The sequence below is a fragment of the Elephas maximus genome, chromosome 1, assembly GCF_024166365.1.
Source record: "Elephas maximus indicus isolate mEleMax1 chromosome 1, mEleMax1 primary haplotype, whole genome shotgun sequence".
NCBI classification, from domain to species: Eukaryota; Metazoa; Chordata; class Mammalia; order Proboscidea; family Elephantidae; genus Elephas; species Elephas maximus.
In genome coordinates, this window is record NC_064819.1 from 73,231,703 (window position 1) to 73,252,748 (window position 21,046).

Consider the following 21,046-nt stretch of genomic DNA (forward strand, 5'->3'; position numbering starts at 1 on the left):
CAAATCCCTATGTCAGGTGGCAGGCTGGAGACCTCTGCTGGCTCACGGGATTGCAGGACTGATGAATCCAAAATCTGCAGGTCTGGTGGCAGGCCAGTGACTTCTGTAGGCTTTTGTCCTAAGATCCGCAAGTCAGGTAATGAGAAGAATGTGGGTTGAGAGAGAGAGAGAGAAAGTGAGCTTTGCCAGAACATCCATTTACAGTGAAACCTGTGAGAGCCTGAACTCAAGGGGATTGCCTTGTTTTTCCAGTCTCTAAAGTTTTCTTCCTTTGACAGAGTGTAGTTTTACTACTTTTCTATCGCTCATTTTTTTAGTGGAAAATATTTTAGTTGTCCTCTGACAGGCTTCTGAATCACATAGGCTCAGGCTTTCACAGGTTTTACTGTGTATTCTGGAGGCAGATCACACCCCCAGGGAAACTGCCCTTTCAACTGATCAGATCACAACATGGATAGTGATTATATTACATCACATTATAGTACATTACATTATAGAACAGCAACAAGTCCAGTATCTGGCCAAACCAGTGAGAATCATAGCCTAGTGAAGTTGATACATAAAATTGACCGTCCCAGACAATAAGGCCTAATTCTAGTTCTTACATGTCCCAGGAGTCATTTAGCATCGTCCGCAGCTTCCTACCCTGAGTGGGTGTTGAACTCCAGCATTTCTGTGTGCTTGGAACAGAAGATGGGATCAGTGTAAGGTAGCACAAGATTGGGTAAAGGGGTTTCTTCCTTATCAATTCAGTTTACTCTTTAGACGTGGAGCTGCACTTTCTACTTGCCCTCTTCATTCACCTTCAGCCCATCTGCCCTCAGTCTTTACTAGACTATTTGTGGCTGATATCATCTGGGGTCTCCTAATTTTCAAATACTATTTATAATTTTCAGGCTTCACCTGGCTTTATTTCTCCAGAGCATTTGGTACCAATAGCCATTCCTTCTGGAAACTGTCATACCTTCCAGAGCTTGGTTGATCATTCCTTTCTGGTTTACATGTTGACTTTTTAGCCTCCTTCTGGCTGTTAAATGTTGGTATTGTCCAATGTTCTGATTTTGGCTATTTTGCTTTCTCACATTAAGAAAAGAAAAAAAAAACTAAAGTGAATTTGTTTCTCATGAAAATCTTCAAACATACACAAAAATGTAATCAACATTGATAAGCTGATCCTAAATTCGTATGGCAATTCAAGAGACCCAGAATAACCAAAACCATCTTGAAAAAGATGAACAAAATTTGAGGATTCACACTTTCAGATTTCAAAACTTAGTACAACGCTACAGTAATCAGGACAATGTGTTTCTGGCATAAGGACAAACGTATAGATCAATAAGATAGAACTGAGATTCCAGAAAAAAAAAATTATCAATCAATTTTTTACAAATGTGCCAAAACAATGAGGAAAGAGTAGTCTTTTCCATAAGTGGTGCTGGGCAACTGGATATCCACATGCAAAAGAATGAAGTAGGGCACCTACCTCACACCACATACAAAAATTAACTCAAAATGGATCAAAGGCCTAAATATAAGAGCTAAAACTATAAAACTCTTAGAAGAAAAAATAGGAGGAAATCATAATGACCTTGTATTTGGCAATAGTCTCTTAGATATGACACCAAAATCACAAAAGCCTATGAAAAATTAGATAAATTAGACTTGATCAAAATTAAAAATATCTGTGCTTCAAAAGACACCATGAAGAAAGTGAAAACACAACCCACTGAATAGGAGAAAATATTTGTTAATAATATGTCTGACAATGGTCTTGTATCTAGAATATATAAAGAACTGTTACAGCAGAAACAACTCAATTACAAAATATACAAATGATCTGAAAGGACATTTCTCCAAGGAAGATATACAAATGACCAATAGCACATGAAAAGGTGCTCAGCATCATTGCTCATCAGGGAAATGCAAATCAAAACCACAATAAAATGCCACTTCACACCTGTTGGGATGGATAGAATAAAAAAAAAGTGAATAATAACAAGTGTTGGCAAAGATGTAGGGAATATAGAACTCTCATACTACTGGTGGTAATGTAAAATGGTGCAACCACTTTGGAAAACAGTCCAGCAGTTCCTTAAAAGATTAAACATAGAGTAAGATACCGCTTTACACCCACGGGGATGACTGTAATAAAAAAGACAGATAATAACAAGCGTAGGCCAGAATATGGAGAAATAGGGACCCTCACACACGCTAATGGAAATTACAATGATGCAGTCACTTTGGAAAACATTCTGGCAGTCCCTCAAAGATTATACATACTGTCATGAGTTGAGTTATGTCCCCCCAGAAATGTGCGTATTAACTTGGTTAGGCCATGATTCCCAGTATTTTGTGGTTGTCCTCCATTTTATGATTGTAATTTTATGTTAAAGAGGATTAGGGTGGGATTGTAACACCCTTACAAGGTCACATCCCTGATCCAATATAAAGGGAGTTTCCCTGGGGTGTGGTCTGCACCACCTTTTATCTCTAAAGAGACAAAAGGAAAGGGCAGCTATCAGAGAGTGGGGACCTTGTACCACCAAGAAAGCAGTGCCAGGAGCAGAGCCGTCCTTTGGACCTGAGGCTCCTGCGCTGAGGTTCTCCCAGTCCAAGAGAAGACTGATGCATCTGAAGGACCTTCCACCAGACCCAAAAGAGAAAGAAAGTCCTTCTCCTGGAGCTGGAGCCCTGAATTCAGACTTCTAGCCTACTGGACTATGAGAGAATAAACTTCTCTTTGTTAAAGCCATCCACTTGTGGTATTTCTGTTATAGCAGCACTAGATGACCAAGAGAGTTACTATGGTGTTGTTCTATGCTGTTGAGTCCATTCTGGCTCATAACAACCCCATGTGACAGAGTAGAACCACCCTATAGAGTTTTCTAGGCTATAATCTTTATGGAAGCAGATTGCCAGGTCTTTTCTCTCATGAAATCGCCGGGTGGATTTGAACCACTAACCTTTTGGTTAGCAGCGAGCGCTTAACTATTATATCATCAGGACTCCTTAGAGTTAACAACCATGTTGTTGTTCTTCTTAGGTGTTGTTGAGTCAGTTCTGACTCATAATGACCTTAAGTACAACAGAATAAAACATTGCCCTGTCCTGTGTCATCCTCACAATAGTACGTGCTTTTGAGCTCATCATTGCGGCCACTGTATCAGTCCATCTTACTGAGGGTAGTCCTCTATTTTGCAGACCCTCTATTTTACCTAGCACGATGTCCTTCTCCAGGGACTGGCCCCTCCTGATAACATGTTTGTCATGGATTGAATTTTGTCCCCCAAAAATATGCATATCAATTTGTCTAGGCCATGATTCCCAGTATTGTGTGATTGTCCACCATTTGTCATCTGATGTGATTTTCCTATGTGTTGTAAATCCTACTTCTATGATGTTAATGAGGTGGGATAAGTGGAAGTTATGTTAATAAGGCAGGACTCAATCTACAAGATTGGGTCATGTCTTGAGCCAATCTCTTTTGAAATATAAAAGAGAGATGTGAGCAGAGATACAGAGGGACCTCATACTACCAAGAGAGTGCCAGGAACAGAGCGTGTTCCCATGCGGAGAAGCTCCTAGTCCAGGGGAAGACTGATGACAAGGACCATCCTCAGAGCCACAGAGAAAGCCTGGAACTGACACGCTGAATTTGGACTTCTAGCCGACTAGACTGTGAGAGAATAAACTTTTTGTTTGTTAAAGCCATCCACTTATGGTGTTTCTGTTACAGCAGCACTAGATATCCAAGATAATGTCCAAAGTAAGCGAGATGAAGTCTTGCCACCCTTTCTTCTAAGGAGCATTCTGTCTGTACTTCTTCCAAGAGAGATTTGTTCATTCTTCCCACAGTCGGTGGTATACTCAGTGTTTTTCACCAATACCATTATTGAAATGCATCAATCCTTCTTTGGGCTTCCTTATTCATTGTCCAGCTTTCGCATGCATATAGGCAATTGAAAATACCATATGACCCATCAGTTCCACTCGTACACATACCCAAGAGAAATGATAACATATGTCCAAGTAAAAACTTGTAAACTAATGTTCATAACAGCATTATTCATAATAGATAGAAAGTGGAAATAACCCAAATGTCCATCAACTGATGAATGGATAAAGAAAATATGATATCTTCTTATAATGGAATATTATTTGGAAATAACAAGGAATAAAGTACTGATATATGCTACAACATGGATGGACCTTGAAAACATTGTTAACTGAAAGAAGGCAGTCACAAAAGGTCACATGCTGTATAATTCCATTTGTATAGAACGTCCCAAATAGGTAAATTTAGAGACACAAAGTAGATTAGTGTTTGCCTAGGACTGGAGATAGGGGTTGGAGGCTTGGGGGTGAGGACTAAATATGCCGAGGTCTCTTTTTGAGATGACTAAAAGGGTTTTAAAATTGATTGTGGTAATGGTTGCACAACTCTGTGAATATACTAAAAACCATTGACTTTTGCACTTTAAATGGGTGAATTGTATGGTATGTGAATTATATCTCACAATAATAAAGCTGTCACATGTATACACACACACAAAGAATAATATAATCAACTCCAATCACCATCACCAACATCCAACATTTTACAAATCTTATTTCATCTATCCCCCTAGAGTGGCACAACGCCAACGACAACAACAAAAAAGCCCAGGTGCTGTGATGGTTGTTATTTGTCAACTTGGCTAGGCCATGATTATCAGTATTACGTAATTATTCTCCTTCGTGTGATTTGATGGAAGGAGAGTTTCCTTGGGGGTGTGGCCTGCATCCAATATACATGGACATTCTGGCAAAGCTCACTTGCTCTGGATCCTGCATCCAATTCATCATCCTCTAACTCCTGATTCTTGGGCCTTGAGCCAGCAGCCTGCTGCCTTACCTGCCGCTTTAGGGATTCACCAGCTCCGGCAACCCTGTGAGTCAGGAAAAGTCTCCAGCCTGATGCCTGACCCACAGATTTGGGACTTGTCAACCTCCACAACTGCATGAGCCATTTCCTTGAAATAAATCTCTCTGTGTATACTCGTGCACATACACTTCACTGGCTTTGCTCTTCCAGAGAACCCAGCCAAAGACAGTTGCCACGTAGTCCATTCCAACTCATGGAGACCCCATGTGTATCAGAACGGAATTGTGCTCCATGGGATTTTCAATTGGCTGACTTTTTGGAAGTAGATCATCTCGCCTTTCTTCTGAGGTGCCTCAGAATAGACTCGAACCTCCAACTTTTTGGTTAGCAGCAGAGCAAGTTAACCTTTTGCACCACCCGGGAACTCCCCACAGTTTAGAGGTCCCTCATTTCCAAGTATGATCTTTTCTTAAAATGCAATAATTTGCATAACTCTTTAGAAAGTTTTGCTTGTTAGATGCGTTAGGCATTTAAAGATTTGGGGCAAATCATATTTATTAAATTTGTTGTCACATTTTGAAATGTCTCAGGCAGTGGTTCCCAAATTGTTGCAAGATGGGAGGGTGGTTAAAATCCCTATACTCAGTGCTGTAGGGTAAAAAACATCACAAAGTTTAATAAAGCAAAAAGAAAGTTTTATTTGGCATATAGTCAAAAAGACAAAAGTTGAGAAGCAGACAAGCATACTCCCAGAGCTGACGTCTGCCCGAGTCCAAGGAAATATTACAGAATAGACAGAAGAGGGAAAACGACAAGCATCCTGCCACAGCCATGTCTGCCTGAGTCCAAACAATATTATGCAGTCATCAGTATATATTAACACCACAAAATGGGCAAGACCATTGAAAGCTTCATCTTTTCACAGATTGGCTACAAACTGTTATCCTACATTTTGAATTGTCCCTCTCAACAATCATTGGTACAGGTTTCAGTAAGGACAGTCAGGAGGGTCTTCATTGGTCCAACAAGTTTCTATTCACTAAATGCAAATAGAAAATGATGAGTGGAAAGTCTTTTGTGTTTTGTTCGATTGGCTTTACATGAAAAACCAAACCAAAAACCCATTGCTATCAAGTCGATTCTAACTCATAGCGACCCTAATGCATGGAGTAGAACAGCCCCATAGAGTTTCCAAGGAGCAACTTGTGGATTTGAACTGCTGATCTCTTGGTTAGCAGCTGTAGTATTTAACCACTACACCACCAGGGTTTTGTATGAAAAGTTCCCTAAAAGTTATTTTCCAAGATTATCTTAGCTATTATCTTTATATCTCAAGCCCACCTGATGTGTCCTTGTGAGTCCTTGTGAGCCCAGCTCCAAATGGGTCACATTCTCTATTCTCAAGCACAACAAAAACAACACAGGGAATAATAATTCCAATATTATTTCCTAAATCACCAGGTAGTGCCTCATATCCCTTACCAATTAAATCAGCGTGTGTGGATGTAGGAACGGGTACACATCAGTATGTTCACTGATTCTCCAAATGAATACAATGTTCTGCAAAGTTCATAAACCGTGAGAGGTGTTTTCGTAGGATTTAATTTGTTAATCGTATCATTTATCTAATCAAAGAACGAACGAAGTTTTACCCCCCCCCCCAAAAAAAACTCGATTTATAAATGAATAACAAGTTTGGCAAGTTGACTAAGCTCAAGCGAAAAGTTTTAAAAGCCTAAAATTGTTTAAATTATTTACCATTTAAATACTGAATAGTCAAATCAGGAAATTTAAGTATACTTTCCTTATCAACAACACCCTCTCGGGGTTTAAAAATTAGGGCACAGCTGGGTCACTGAATGCTTCTCAAGCAGGTAATCTGGGGAGCAAGAGAGACAGAGTTCAAGTTCAGAAGACCCATTTCTTTTGACCAGAGGGACCCGGAAAGTGATCCCACTGGCCAGGAAGTTTCATCCGGGATTCCCGGAGCCTTGGCAATGGGTCCACGGTGATTTCGTGGAAGATCGCGTTTCCCCGCCCAGAGCGGGTTGGGGCGGGAGGGAACTACGCGCCGACCGAGCCGGGAAATGGGGCCGCGAGCCCAGCCTGCGATTGTCCTCTTGATGCTCTTGCGGACCGTGGCCCCGCACTGGCGGCCACCGCGTAAGTCCGGGGCCGGCGGGAGGATCTGGGGCGCGGCGGGCGAGGAACAAAGCCAGCCTAGCTCACCTAAACGCCCAGGAGTTTGCAAAGTTGGGAAGAACTGCTCAGCCCCACCTGCAATCCCTCCGCCAACTTGCTGCTCGAAATGGGAACGCTTCCGCTCAGCGGCCCACGGGGTCTCTTCGCTCCAGGACTTTGCACTCCACAACCCCGCTGTCGCTTCTCTTCCGAGTGGCGCCCACCCTCCCCTCGACTGGCGCGCCCCGTTACGCTTTTAAATAAATCTCTTAGTTTCGCATTTAGGCGGAGCTGGGCCTGGGGGTCTCTGGAACGGGGTCTTGGTTTACTAGTTTCTAATGTTGGCTGTGCCATCCTCCCCCCCGCCCCGTCGTCCCCAAACAGGAAGTTCTCGTTAAGTGCGACTTTGGCCCGGGCGCTGCACTGGTGTTTATGCACCACGGCGCAGAGAGAGGCTAGGAGACTTTGGGCTGAGCGAACCCAAGGCGGAACCGGTGCACTTCAGAACTGTTAGTGCTGGGGCGGTGGGAATGTGGGAGTGGGATCTGAGTTCCACCCCACTCCCACTCCCACTCCCTTGCGGTGATACTGGGTGTGGGAGGAGCCTGAGAAAGACTTGCTCCGGCCCTTACCTGACTCTTGGTGATTGAGCTCTTGCCTGGAAAGAAAAAAAAAAAAAGCCTTAGCTGTAGATAACCGTTTTCTTTCCTAGCCCGGCTTTGGGCTTTGTTGATTTGCAGTGTTAATGTGTTGTATAAGTAGGGTCGTTACTATAAGATACCAAATTCATGATGATTAACACTTCTTAGTAATGAGTTTCGGTTTTAAAATCTATTCATATCTGTGATTTTATCTCACACTCACTATGCACTTGGGAAATGTTGTTAGGTGCGCGAGTCGCTTCCAACGCATAGTGACCCTAAGTACAACAGAACACTTCTCGGTTCTGCGCCATCCTCGCAATTGTTGCTATGTTTGAGCCCATTGTTGCAGCCACTGTGTCAATCCATCTCATTGAGGGTCTTCCTCTTTTTGGCTGACCCTCTACCTCACCAAGCAAGATGTCATTCTCCAGAGACTGGTCTCTCCTGATAACATGTTCCAAGTACGTGAGAGGAAGTCTTACCATCCTCGATTCCGAGAAGCGCTCTGGCTGTACTTCTTCCAAGACAGATTTGTTCATTCTCCCGGCGGTCCATGGTATTTTAAATATTCTTCGCCAACACCATAATTCAAAGGCATTAAGTCTTCTGTCTTGCTTATTCATTGTCCAGCTTTCACATGCATGTGAGGCGGTTGAAAATACTATGGCTTGGGTCATGTGCACCTTAGTCCTCAAAGTGACATCTTTGATTTTCAACACTTTTAAAGAGGTCTTTTGTACCAGATTTGCCCCATGCAATAGTTCGTTTGACTTCTTGATTGCTGGTTCCGTGGGCATTGATTGTGGATCGAAGTTAAATGCAATCCTTGGCAACTTCAGCATTTTGTCTGTTTATCATGATGTTGCTTTTTGGTCCAGTTCTGAGAATTTTTCTTTTCTTTATGCTGAGGTGTAATCCGTATTGAAGGCTGAATGTAGTCTTTGGTCTTCATTAGCAAGTGCTTTGTGTTCTCTTTGCTTTCAGCAAGCAAGGTTGTGTCATCTGCATATCACAGGTTGTTAATAAGTCTTCCTCCAATCCTGGTGCCAAATTCTTCATATAGTCCAGCTGCTCAGATTATTTGCTCAGTGTACAGACAGAATAAGTATGGTGAAAGCATACAACCCTGATGCACACCTTTCCTGACTTTAAACCATGCAATATCCCCTTGTTCTGTCTGAACGACTGCCTCTTCGTCTATGTATAGGTTCTTCATGCGCACAATTAAGTGTTCTGGAATTCCCATTCTTTGCAGTGTAATCCGTAATTTGTTATGATCCACACAGTTGAATGCCTTTGCATAGTCAATAAAGCACAGGTAAACATCTTTCTGGTATTCTCTTCTTTCAGTCAAGATCTATCTGACATCAGCAGTGATATCCCTAGTTCCAGGTCCTCTTCTGAATCTGGCTTGAATTCCCTGTCAGTGTATTGCTGCAACCACTTTTGAATGATCTTCAGCACAGTTTTATTTGTGTGTGATATTAATCATATTGTTCAATAATGTCTGCATTCTGTTGGATCACCTTTTTTTGGAGTGGGCACACATATGGATCTCTTCCAGTCAGTTGGCCAGGCAGCTGTCTTCCCAATTTCTTGGCATAGACGAGTGAGCGCCTCCAGTGCTGCATCCCTTTGTTGAAACATCTCAATTGGTATTCCATCAATTCCTGGAACCTTGTTTTTTTTACCAGTGCCTTCAGTGCAGCTTGGACATCTTCCTTCAGTGCCATCAGTTCTTGGTCATATGCTACGTCCTGAAATGGTTGAACATCAACCAGTTCTCTTCAGTACAGTGACTTTGTGTATTCCTTCCATCTTCTTTTGATGCTGCCTGCATTGTTTAATATTTCGCCCTTAGAATCCTTCAGTATTATAACTCCAGGCTTGAATTTTTTTTCTTCAGTTCTTTCAGTTTGAGAAATGCAAAGCATGTTCTTCCCTTTTGGTTTTCTAACTCCAGGTCTTTGCACAATTCATTACAATATTTTACTTTAAAATCTTCTGTTCAGCTGTTTTACTTCATCATTTCTTCTATTCACTGGTTAATATAGTCACACTAATTGAAGGGTGCCTCAGAAGAAAGGTCTGGCAATATACTTCCAAAAAATCAGCCATTGAAAACCCTATGGAGCATAGTTCTACTCTGCCACAGATGCAGTCTCCATGAGTCGAAATGCTGGACAGTGACAGGTTTGTGTGGTTTTGTTTGTTTTTACTAGCAGTTAACTGGCTCTTAGGTTAAATAACTTTCCCAGTTTAATTTTAGATAGTGTACTACCACTCCTTCCTAAGCATAGCTCACATTAATCAGGCTCTTACTATTGCAAGACTCTAAGCTGACTTTGCAGACGTTATCATATGTAAGACTCAGAACAACTCTTGAGTTTGGGTTCTACGGTGAAACCTGTGAGATCCAGAACTGGATGGGACTGCCTTGTTTTTCCTGATCTGGCAAGTCTTCTGTCTTTGACAGGGTGCAGCCTTAACACATTTCTGTTGCTTGTTTTAGTGGAAAATATTTGAGTTTTTCCTCTCTGACAGGTTTCCGACTCGACAGTTTCTGGCTTTCGCAGGTTTTACTATATTTGTATTCACATGTTACAGATGGCAGTAATGAACATGGCCCCTCATCGATAACCCTGGTCGACATGACACAGGCTTTTGCAGGAGAATCCGTCTCTGCTCCATAGCTGTCATTCTTAAACATCCCATTGCATTAGAGTTTCAATCATAAAATTTGACGTTGAACAGAAATATTCATTCACAAGTACAAAAAGTATCACACTGTTCTAGGCCCAGAGTAACAGCAGGGAACCCAGTCTTTTGCCTTCTAGTGGGGAAGAGGGCAGTAAACAAATGAGCAGGTAGTGAGGGGTGCCATGAAGACCTGAGAGGTTGGGAGGTCGGGGGGTGGGGGCTCTCTCTCAGGGTGATGTTTGCACAGAGACCTGAAGGAAATGATGACAATGCCGTGCTGAGACGGAGCTTCCCAGGCAAAATTAGGCAGAGTGGGCCTGGCAAGTTGGGTTGAAGCAGGGTTTCATAACTTCAGGGTAATTTTGTGTTGTGGAGAACTGTCCTGTACATTGTGGGATGTTCAGCAGCACCCTGGGCCTCTACTCACTAGATGCTAGTAGTACTCCCTAGTTGTGATGATCAAAAATGTCTCCAGACTTGGCCAGATGTTCCCGGGGGAATAAAGTCTCCCAGTTGAGAACCACTGGGTTGAGGAAGAGCAACTAGCCTGGCACTGCTGGAGTGTAGTGGTCAGAGGCAGAAAAATGATCAATGGGGTCAGAAAAGGGGCCATAGGCAGGGCCATGCAGGTCTTTGTAGGCTACAGTGTGGATTCTCAGGTCCTGGGAAGCCAAGGGGTGATACGATCTTTCTTTTAAGAAGATTGCTCCGGTTGATGTGTGGAAAGCAGAATGAAAGGGGCAACGGTAGAAGCAGGGAGAGCAGCCAGGCAGCTGTTATACTAGGTCCAGGCAAGAGGTGGTGGATTAGGTGGCTGGGACCTGAGGAAGTGGTGAGAAATAGTTGTATTATGAGTGTATGTTGAAGAAAGTTGCTGAAGAAACTATGTGTTGCATGAGAGAAAAAGAAGAGGAAAAAATGACTCCATTATTTATTTTCATTTTAATGGCTTGAGCAATAGAATAATTAAAAAAAAAAAACAAAAACCTGTTGCCCTCCTGTTCATTCCAACTCATAACGACCCTATTGGACAGAGTAGAACTGCCCCATAGGATTTCTGAGGATCATCTGGTAGATTCGAACTGCCAACCTTTTGGTTAGCAGCTGAAAGCTTAACCACTAGGCCACCAGGGCTCCAAAATGCCATTTCTGAGATGGGTGAGGCAAAGAAAAGAGCAGTTCAGGGGCAATCAAGAGCCTGGTCTGGGGCATATTAAGTTAGAGATGTGAATTAGTCATCCAAGGGATAGGGTCATGTAGGCAGTTGAGTATAAAAATCTACAGTTCAGGTCCGGAAATAAATGAATTCATTCATTCATTGATTCCTTCAACAAGTATTCAGCACCTAGTTGGTGGAAACCATTTGTGCTTGACTACTAACCTAAAGGTTGGTGGTTTGAACCTGCCCAGCAGTACTGGGGAAGAAAAGCCCTGGTCATCTGCTTCCGTTAAGACTGTTGTTGTTGTTGCTTGCTGTTGAGTAGATTCCAACTCATGGAGACCCCAGGTGTGCAGAGTAGAGCTGTTCTTTAGGGTTTGCAAGACCAAGAAGACACTATGGAACATTCTACTCTGTAAAACATGGGGTTGCCATGAGTTAGAATCATCTTAACAGCAATAGGTTGTGTTAGGTTTGGGTTTTAAGTGCCAGGCACCATTCTAGGAACTGGGGATACATCGCTGAACGCTCTTATCCTACAATTGAGGGACAGTGTAGAGAAACTCACTTACCTATAGGTTTTGTCCTTTTCTGCTTACTCAGGACTCCTAAATTTGCTTTGAAACTGTTGTGATAAAGAGCTGCCCTAAGCTATTTATCTGCAGGTCTTCCAACATTCAAGAGCAAACATTTGTCCATGAAACGGTTTACAGGTGGAAAGGGTAAAAAAAAACACCACAACAAATTCCTCTGGACTCAGATCTAGTTCATTCTGGGTACCAACTCTGAGCTCAACTGTCATGGCTAGGGACACCTTGAGATTTTCTAGAGTCTGTCAGCACCTGGGGAGACTCCATAATTGTGGGCAGGGCCTGGGGGCAGGGAGGGAGTGGCAGCCACTTGTGGCAGATGGAAGCACACAGAGAGCAGACAGGACTGACATGTGGAGGGAGAGCAGTCACTGTGTGTCACTTTTCACGAGCAGGGACCAAACACAGCTGGCACTATGAGTTGATTCAGAAGCAGCGTGGCCCCTTTGCATCCCATCCCCCCTGCTGTCCACAGTTAAAGCCATCTGCTGGTCTCTCTCCAGGGTCCCATTCTCTTCGCTACCTCTTCATGGGTGCCTCAGAGCCAGACCTTGGACTGCCTCTGTTTGAGGCATTGGGCTATGTGGATGACAGGCTGTTTGTGTCCTATAATCATGAGAGTCGCCATGCCGAGCTCCGCCCCTTGTCGGTCTGGACTGGGTCTTCCAGCCAGCTGAGGTTGCAGCTGAGTCAGAGCCTGAAAGGGTGGGACCACATGTTCACCGTAGACTTCTGGACTATCATGGACAACTACAACCACAGCGAAAGTATGTGGAGAGGGGGCCTTGCCGTCCTGGGTGTGGTAGAGCTTCTCCCCACCTCAGAGATGCATCGATGCATCCGAGAGTTGGAGCATGAAGGTCTGGGGGCGGGGGGGGAGGCAGTGGGAGGAGACAGGGAACAGGGAAGGAGGCTGCTTCCTGAGGTTGCTGGTGGTCCCTGGGGATGGTGGAGACAGGGATCTACCTACTCCTTTGGTTTCAGTAATGAGGCTGGGGGTGCTGTCAGAGTCCCACACCCTGCAGGTGATTCTGGGCTGCGAGGTGCAGGAAGACAACAGCACCTGGGGGTTCTGGAAGTATGGGTATGATGGACGGGACCACCTTGAATTCTGCCCTGAGACGCTGGACTGGAGAGCAGCAGAGCCCAGGGCCCAGGCCACCAAGCTGGAGTGGGAAGTGAACAAGATTCGGGCCAAGCAGAACAGAGCCTACCTCGAGAAGGACTGCCCTGAGCAGCTGCATCAGTTGCTGGAATTGGGGAGAGGCGTTCTGGACCAAGAAGGTACGTAGGGGTACCATTTTGCCCCCACACTCTAGCAACTGAGTGGACCAGGATGCAGGGCACAGGGTCCTTGGCTGGCGTTTCTCAGAGGTGGCCAAGCTCGGGCGGTTGTGTGACTCTTCCCAAGTTCTAAAAAGGGACTTTCTCAGCCCTGAGGTCTCCACCTCACAATTTGGATATATGACACAGCCATGAGTTAAGGTTTTATTTTTTCCTCTGTGCATGTGGAGAAAGAAGTACCCATGATCCTCTCTTGATTGAATAGAGAATCCTATGTATATTTATTCTTTTTAGGAGTCCAGACATGTCAATATCACAAGGCAGGAAATTACCAAACGAGGCAACCAATCAGAGTTGCAGAGTTTGTTGGAGGTTAAAGCTTACTTTCACAGAACATAACAGTAGTCCCTGAAGCTTGGCTATCTTACAAGTCCCTTCCTCCAAGAATACTTATTGGGTTGAACCAATAATCCATATTCAATCAGTTTTGAGCCACATAAATGGCAATTTCATTTGGTTCAACTGAATCTATTAACAGAATGAAAGACCTGGACAACGGGTACATATTGGATAGGAGCACAATGCTTATATGATCGTGACTGTTCTTTTATGTGACACCACATCGGAGCCAAGTCTTAAAACAAATTTTAGGAACACCAAATGGTTTCCTTCCTGCAGCGTGCTTTGCCTGCAAAGAGTATTTCCTTTCTCCAACCCATAAAAAAAGAGAAGTAAAAGTCCCAGTCTTCCTAGCAAGGGTGAAAAAACTCATCTTTCTTCTTTCCTGTCCAGTGCCTCCTTCTTTGGTGAAAGTGACTCATCACGTGACATCTGAAGCAACCACTCTACGGTGCCAAGCTCTGAACTTCTTACCCCAGAACATCACCATGAAGTGGTTGAAGGACAAGCAACTCCTGGAGGCTAAGGAGGTTGAGCCTGTGGATATACTGCCCAATGGGGATGGGACCTACCAGAGCTGGATGGCTGTGGCCGTGCCTCCTGGAGAAGAACAGAGATACACCTGCCAGGTGGAACACCCAGGCCTGGACCAGCCCCTCACTGCCACCTGGGGTATGAATGACAGCCAGAAGCTGAGAAAATCTGTTGTAGGTGGAATGGGGCTGGTCAGCGTGGGGTCTGCTCTGGGTTGGGAGGTGGGCTGGGAGTTGGTGGTCACAGGCTTTCACTTGCCTTTGCTGTTTCAGAACCTTCGTCTCCTGGCACCCTAGTCATTGGAATCATCAGTGGGATCACTGTTTGTGTCATCATCTTCTTTACTGGAATTTTGTTCAGAATCTTAAAGAAGAAACATGTTTCCAGTGAGTAGACAGAAGGGAAGAAGTTGTATCTCTGCCCTTTTCCTTTTTCCTTAGCTGCCGTCAAATCGATTTGGCCTCAGAGCAATCCTGTAGTACAGAGTAGAACTGCCTATAGTGTTTTCTAGGCTGAAGTCTTTATGGGAGCAGATTGTAGGGCTTTCCCCCGCTGAGCCACTGGGTGGGTTTGAACCATCAGCTTTTTGGTTAACAGCTGGGTTAGCGGCCCAGTGCTTAACCATTGTGCCACCGGTGCTCTCTCTGCCCTTTGGGTTCCAAAACAGCAAAGACAAGGACACACTCCTGGCAGAAAACGGGCAGAGGGAGGACATGGGAAGCCTTCCCTCTCTCTTTTTCTTTGGGGGCACTAGCCCCCTCCTAGGAAAAATTATTTGTTTTCTCCAGAATGAAAACTCTAATTCAGCAAACATCTTTTGAGCACCTGTTTGCCAGGCACTATTTAAGGTAGTAGAGGAGCCCTGGTAGCACAGTGGTTAAAGCACTCAATTGCCAACTGAAAGGTTGGCTGTTGGAACCCACCAGCCCACAAGAGAAAGATGTGGCTGTCTGCTTCCGTAAAGATTACAGCCTTGGAAACCCTGTGGGGCAGCTCTACTCAGTCCTTTAGGGTCACTATGAGTCCGTATCAACTTGATAGCAATGAGTTTTGGTTTGGTTTATTTAGGGTAGTAAGGAGCCCTGCTGGCATAACAATTAAGTGCTGGCTGCTAATGGAAAGTTTGGCAGTTCAAACCTACCCAGCCACTCTGCTGGAGCAAAGACCTAGCGATCTGCTCGCGTAAAGATTACAGCCTAGAAAACCCATGGGTCAGTTCTACTAAGTTACATGGGATCACTATGAGTGGGAATTGATTTCATGGTACTAACATTTAAGGTAGTAGGAGTCCCTGGGTGGTGGAAACAGTGGACTGCTCAGCTAACTGAAACGTTGGCAGTTCAAATCCCCCAGAGATGTTTGGGAAGAAAAGCTTCTCATCTACTTCCCAAAGGTCACAGCCATTGAAAAACCCTATGTGCAATTTTACTCTGAAACACATGGGTTGATTATAAGTCAGAATTGACTCAACCACAACTGTTTTGGTTTTTCTGCTATTTAAGGTAGTGCAGAGGCTTAAGGAGGAAGGGCTCCTTTTTCCTCCTACGGATTGGAGGACGGAAATATTCTTTTCAGACAAAGCAAGCCAAGGACAGATACAAGTACATTTAAAGAAGAAAGAAGACCCCTCTAAGGTTCTAAGGGATATATGAAGCAAATGCTTTGAGGTGTCAAAGGAAGGAATGACCACCTGTCTCAGTCATCTACTGCTGCTGTAACAGAAATACCACAAGTGGATGGCTTTAACAAAGAGAGGTTCATTCTGTCACAGTCCAGTAAGCCATAAGTCTGATTTCAGGACACCAGCTCCAGAAGAAGTCTTTCTCTCTCTGTCGACTCTGGAGGAAGGTCCTTGTCATCAGTCTTCCCTTGGTCTGGGAGCATCTCAGCGTAGGAACCTCAGGTCCAAAAGATGTACTCGGCTCCTGGCGCTGCTTTCTGGGTGGTATGAGGTTCCCAACTCTCTGCTTGCCTCCTTTTTTTTTTTTTTTCCTTATCTCTTGAGAGATAAAAGGTGGTACAGGCCACACACCAGGGAAACTCCCTTTACATTGGTTCAGGGAGGTGACCTGATTAAAGGTGGTGTTACAATTCCACCCTAATCCTCTCAATGTAAAAGTACGATCACAGAATGGAAGACAGCCACACAATACTGGCAATCATGGCCTAACCAAGTTGATACACATATTTTTGGGGGGACATAATTCAACCCGTGGCACCACCTTTGGCTGGGGATCAGGAAGGCTTTTTGCGGATGGATTCTGAGGTGGATCTTGAAGGAGAAGTAGGACTTCTTTAGGCAAGGTTGAGGATGCGAGGAGGCCTAAATGGTTGGAGCAACCATGCAAGCAGAAGAGTGGGAGGCATACTGGGAGTTAATAATGACTGCAACCTGTCCTTGACTTCACATACCTGTCAGTCACCAAGCTGTTCATTTCTACCTCCTAAACATCTCTGGTTTGGGGAGAAAAGAGGCAGCCAGAAACCAGCTCATGCAGGACCCTGGAGGCCTGTTAGAACTTTATCTTATGGGTACTGGGGAAGCAAGTAGAGACATAAGCAAGGATAGACACAAACTCCTTGGTATGGAGAATGAGTTGTTAGGGGGTGAGATGGGAGGTGAGGAGACCAGTTAGAAGGCCATTAAACAATTCCAGATAAGACATAATGGTGCCAAAAATCTAGTAGTAGCCTGCATCAAAAGTTGTCAAAGTTGAGAGGGGTGCATGAGGGAGGCGAGGTATAGGGAGGGGCAAGGATGATTCCTAGGTGTGTAATGTCTCTTTCCTCATCTCTTGTCTGCACAGGAGGAACCATGGGGGACTATGTCTTAGCTGAAGGTGAGTGAAGTGCAGTCTGCAGACCCCTTGTGGGGAGGAGGCACAATTAGAGACTCAGAGGGGGCGCATTTGTGGAGTTCTCCACATTTCAGGACAGAGGTGGACCTAATAAATAGAAAATGCCTGAGCAACTCTCTGCTGTTAGCCTTCTCTCTTCACTCTCTCAAAAAGTTTTCCCAATTTAGGTGTTTGAATCCATGCATGCTAACAACCCTCAGCTATGACCTTTCTCCAGAACTGGGTGTCCAATCTAAAGCTGCATCAAGAGTCTGCCTTTATTTCTTCCATCACCTCAGACCCCATACACCTATGCCCCCTCATCTCCTACCTGTGGAAGAGGGACCTTTAAATTTTGGGAACTAAGATTCCTTTTGGAAACCTGGTGTTGTAGTGGTTAAGAGCTACGGTTGCTAACCAAAAAATTAGTAGTTAGAATCCACTAGGTGCTCCTTGGAAACTATGGGTCAGTTCTACTCTGTCCTATAGGGTCGCTATGAGTTGGAATCAACTGGATGGCAGAGGGTTTCTTTTTTTTTTTCAAGATTCCTTTTAACACCTGAGAAAAGCAATGAACCTTCTCTCTAGGGTCATGCACTTTCAAACCCCTACCACAATTTTGGACATACATCCAGGCATTTTTTAGACCTTCCCCCTCCCCGCCATCTCCACCCCAAGTTTCCTTTGACTCCTCTGTCTGTGATATCCATTAACTCATCTGTCACCACGCCCTGAGATCTCTTCCTTTAGAGGCTGACCTGGGTGTCCGTGCAGCTATGAAGGCTGTGCCTCCTTTCCCAGCAGAGGCATCATGGATGTTAATGAAGTTAGTTTTTCAGCAGCATGTGGGAGAGAAGTGTCTCCAGGAGGTGTGTCTTTTTCTGATTTGCATAAAGGCGCTAGTCAGATTAATGGTGCCTTCATTTGCAAACCTCTCCGTGTATGCCAGACCTGAAGGACCATACTAATTTTCTACTAGTTTCAGTTGACACTCTCTCCTTATTCTGATAATGAGGATGATGATAATAATAGTAATGTGGCTGTTAACCTGTTGCCATCAAGTTGATGCCAACTCACAGTGACCCTACAGAATAGAGTAGAACTGCCCCCATAGGGTTTCCAAGGAGCGGCTAGAGGATTCGAACTGCTGATATGTTGGTTAGCTCTTCACCACCTCCCACCAGGGCTCCATATTATAAAAAGGATTTACTTGGTCCAGGCCCTATTCTGAGCATTTACATGCATATCTCATATAATTCTTACAACAGTTTCATGAAGCAGGTACCATTACTATCCCTATTTTATTTTTTTTTAAGAAAATGAAGAAACAGTACAGAGTATCTCACAGCTTTCTAGGGATAGAGACAAGTTTTGAACTCAGCCAGCCTGGCTCTTAGTTCCATTTCACATATTACCACATTCAGATGGTTCCAGTGCTTGGAGTAATATAGAAAGAAGAACAACTGCTGGTTGATGTGGGTGAAATATGAGCGGTCTTCTCCCCATTCAAGGTTCCTGGGTGGTGCAAATGGTTTGCACTTGACTACTAACTAAAAGGTTGGTGGTTTGAACCTACCTGGTGGTACCATTGAAGAAAGGCCTGACAATCTGGTTCCATGAAGATTACAGCCAAGAAAACCCTGTGGAGCTTATTTCTACTCAGTCACACCTGGGGTCACCATGAGTTGGAATTGACTTGAAAGCAATGAATTTGGTTTTGTTTTTTTCCCTATTGACTTCATCTCTTTTCTCATTGTGTTTCTTCTCAGTGAACTTGACCCAAATGAATGGAAAACAGCAGAAAACAACCTACTGATCCTCGGCTGCCATATTTCCTTATGATATCCCTGTGGGAAGGACCCTGGAATATGACATCCTTACTCCTCTGTTGTTATCATCAGTATCTCTTCAGTCCTTAGGCCAGGGCTGTGACTGGTGATGTCAGCTAATGGCTGTGTTTGGCCAGCACTTCTGGAGCCAGAACTCTGGTGGCATTTTCCTGGGCAAGCTGGAGCACCCTCTCTCATATTAATGACTGTGAAACAGAAGCCACCAAGTGGCCTGGAGGATGCCCCAGGCATCTTTTTAGGGTTGCTGGAGTTCCACTTCTCATCCCTAGCTGTGCACATTTTAAAAAATTAGTCTAGCCAAGCCATTCAAGATTAAATTGCCTGACCATGTTCGAAGAATCTTAATATATACACCCAGATGTCATGTGTTTACTAGGCATCTATATATATTTAGGCTGCATAACAGTGGTACAAGACATTCTGTCTTGGAGACCAGGTACCTCTGGAGACCAGATACATCTCAGAAGGTCTTTTGGTAGTGTTACAGATTGAATCATGCTCCCCAACCCCAAAGATTTGTTGAAGTCCTAACCCCTGTACCTGTGAACGAGAACCTGTTTGGAAATAGTCTTTGAAGATGTTATCAGTTAACGTGAGGTCATACTGATGTAATATGGGTCCTAATCCTATATGACTGTCATCCCTATAAAGGAGGAAAAGATACATAGAGACAAGGAGGCAGAGAGAAGACACTGTGATGCTGCAGCTGCAAGCCATAGAACGCCTGGAACTACCAGAAGCTAAGAGAAAGGCATGGAACAGATTTTCTCTCAAAGGCTCAGAAGGAATCAACATGGCTGACATGACATGTTGGACTCTAGCTTCCAGAACCATGAGACAAAAACTTTTGTTCTTACAAGCCACCTAATTTGTGGTATTGTGTTATAGTAACCCTAGGAAACCAAGAGAGATATGTTGAATTTGAGGGAAAAGATCTCAGCTATTTTTTTTAAACTTTTCCTTTTTTTCTGACTGAGCAAATTATGTAAAAAAAGTAATTGGTATGCATTGTAGAAAATTTGAAAAATGAATAAAAATAAAAAGCATCTGTCATAGTGATAAATTCTATAATATTTATATTTCCTCAGTATTATTGCTGTATTAAACAGAAAATTAACAAATATATATTAATAAATGTACACTTGTGTACTGCGTGACCTTACTGATGTTGTACTTGTTCACATCTTATGTGTATATTTAGTCATTACCTCAGTTTCAGGACATTTACACTGCTATTTTTTTTTTTTTTTTTACATTTTATTTCATGAGTATTTTTATTAAATTGCAATAACTGAATTAATTGTTTTTCTTTGCTCTAGAGACATTATTATTTAAGTTGTAACACATTGGTTATTTTTACCCCCAAACTAAGCTGGAAACACACTGACCAATTCTTTATCTCTAAATATTATCCTATACTCAAAGCAGACTACTGAAAATCTTACCTTACTCTCCTACCTCATGAAGGAAAAGTGACAACAAAGGCAATGGTTTGTTGTATGTTGGTTTTATTTTTACTTCAGAAAACACCCTAGTCTTCATTAACAAACAAACAAACAAACCTGTTGCAGTCAAGTCAATTCTGACTCATGGTGACCCTATAGGACAGAGTAGAACTGCCCCATAGGGTTTCCAAAGAGCAGATGGTGGATTCAAACTGCCAACCTTTTAGGTTAGCAGCCAAGCTCTCAACCTCTGTAGCCTTCGTAATAACACATTAACAACCATCAGCAACTGGGGTATATTAGTTTTTTAGTTTTTTTCTTAGTTTAATGTTTCTGGCTTTGTCTATTCTTAAGGCCAAGTACATTTGAAAAATCAAAGAATACCTGCATTTTAAATTCTGTATTTTATTTTGCTTCCGGCAATACGACCCATAAACAGAAAGTGCTAGTAAGGAGAAGAGTGACATCTGGTGGCCATGATCAAATGTGTCAGTAGTCACATGACAGGAGTGTCCCAGAGTAAAGAGACCCAGTTGGGAGTTTTCCTGGGGTAAAGGGC

General features: G+C 43.6%; 1 protein-coding gene across 5 annotated transcripts; it reads left to right on the top strand.

Annotated features, from left to right (window-relative positions):
* The first annotated feature begins 6,774 nt into the window (after positions 1 to 6,774).
* On the top strand, positions 6,775 to 20,204 carry HFE (homeostatic iron regulator). Of its 5 annotated transcripts, none has more exons than XM_049885303.1 (8): positions 6,775 to 7,027; positions 12,642 to 12,905; positions 13,123 to 13,422; positions 14,215 to 14,493; positions 14,628 to 14,741; positions 16,154 to 16,300; positions 17,163 to 17,195; positions 18,962 to 20,204. In XM_049885303.1, exons 1-8 carry the CDS (start codon positions 6,952 to 6,954, stop codon positions 19,006 to 19,008), a joined length of 1,260 nt encoding a protein of 419 aa, XP_049741260.1. In that variant the 5' UTR covers positions 6,775 to 6,951; the 3' UTR covers positions 19,009 to 20,204. The 5 variants fall into 5 exon arrangements, with proteins under 5 accessions (XP_049741260.1, XP_049741265.1, XP_049741271.1 ...); XM_049885308.1 differs by having other exon boundaries at positions 6,778 to 7,027; positions 13,147 to 13,422; XM_049885309.1 differs by lacking the exon at positions 16,154 to 16,300 and having other exon boundaries at positions 6,787 to 7,027.
* The last annotated feature ends 842 nt before the right edge of the window (positions 20,205 to 21,046 follow it).

Bases quoted from the DNA above. Each gene is read 5' to 3' on its own strand.
- HFE (XM_049885303.1), top strand. From the start codon at position 6,952: ATGGGGCCGCGAGCCCAGCCTGCGATTGTCCTCTTGATGCTCTTGCGG. The intron at 13,423-14,214 runs GTACGTAGGGGT...TTTCCTGTCCAG, and splicing joins AGGCGTTCTGGACCAAGAAG to TGCCTCCTTCTTTGGTGAAA. The intron at 17,196-18,961 runs GTGAGTGAAGTG...GTTTCTTCTCAG, and splicing joins GGACTATGTCTTAGCTGAAG to TGAACTTGACCCAAATGAAT.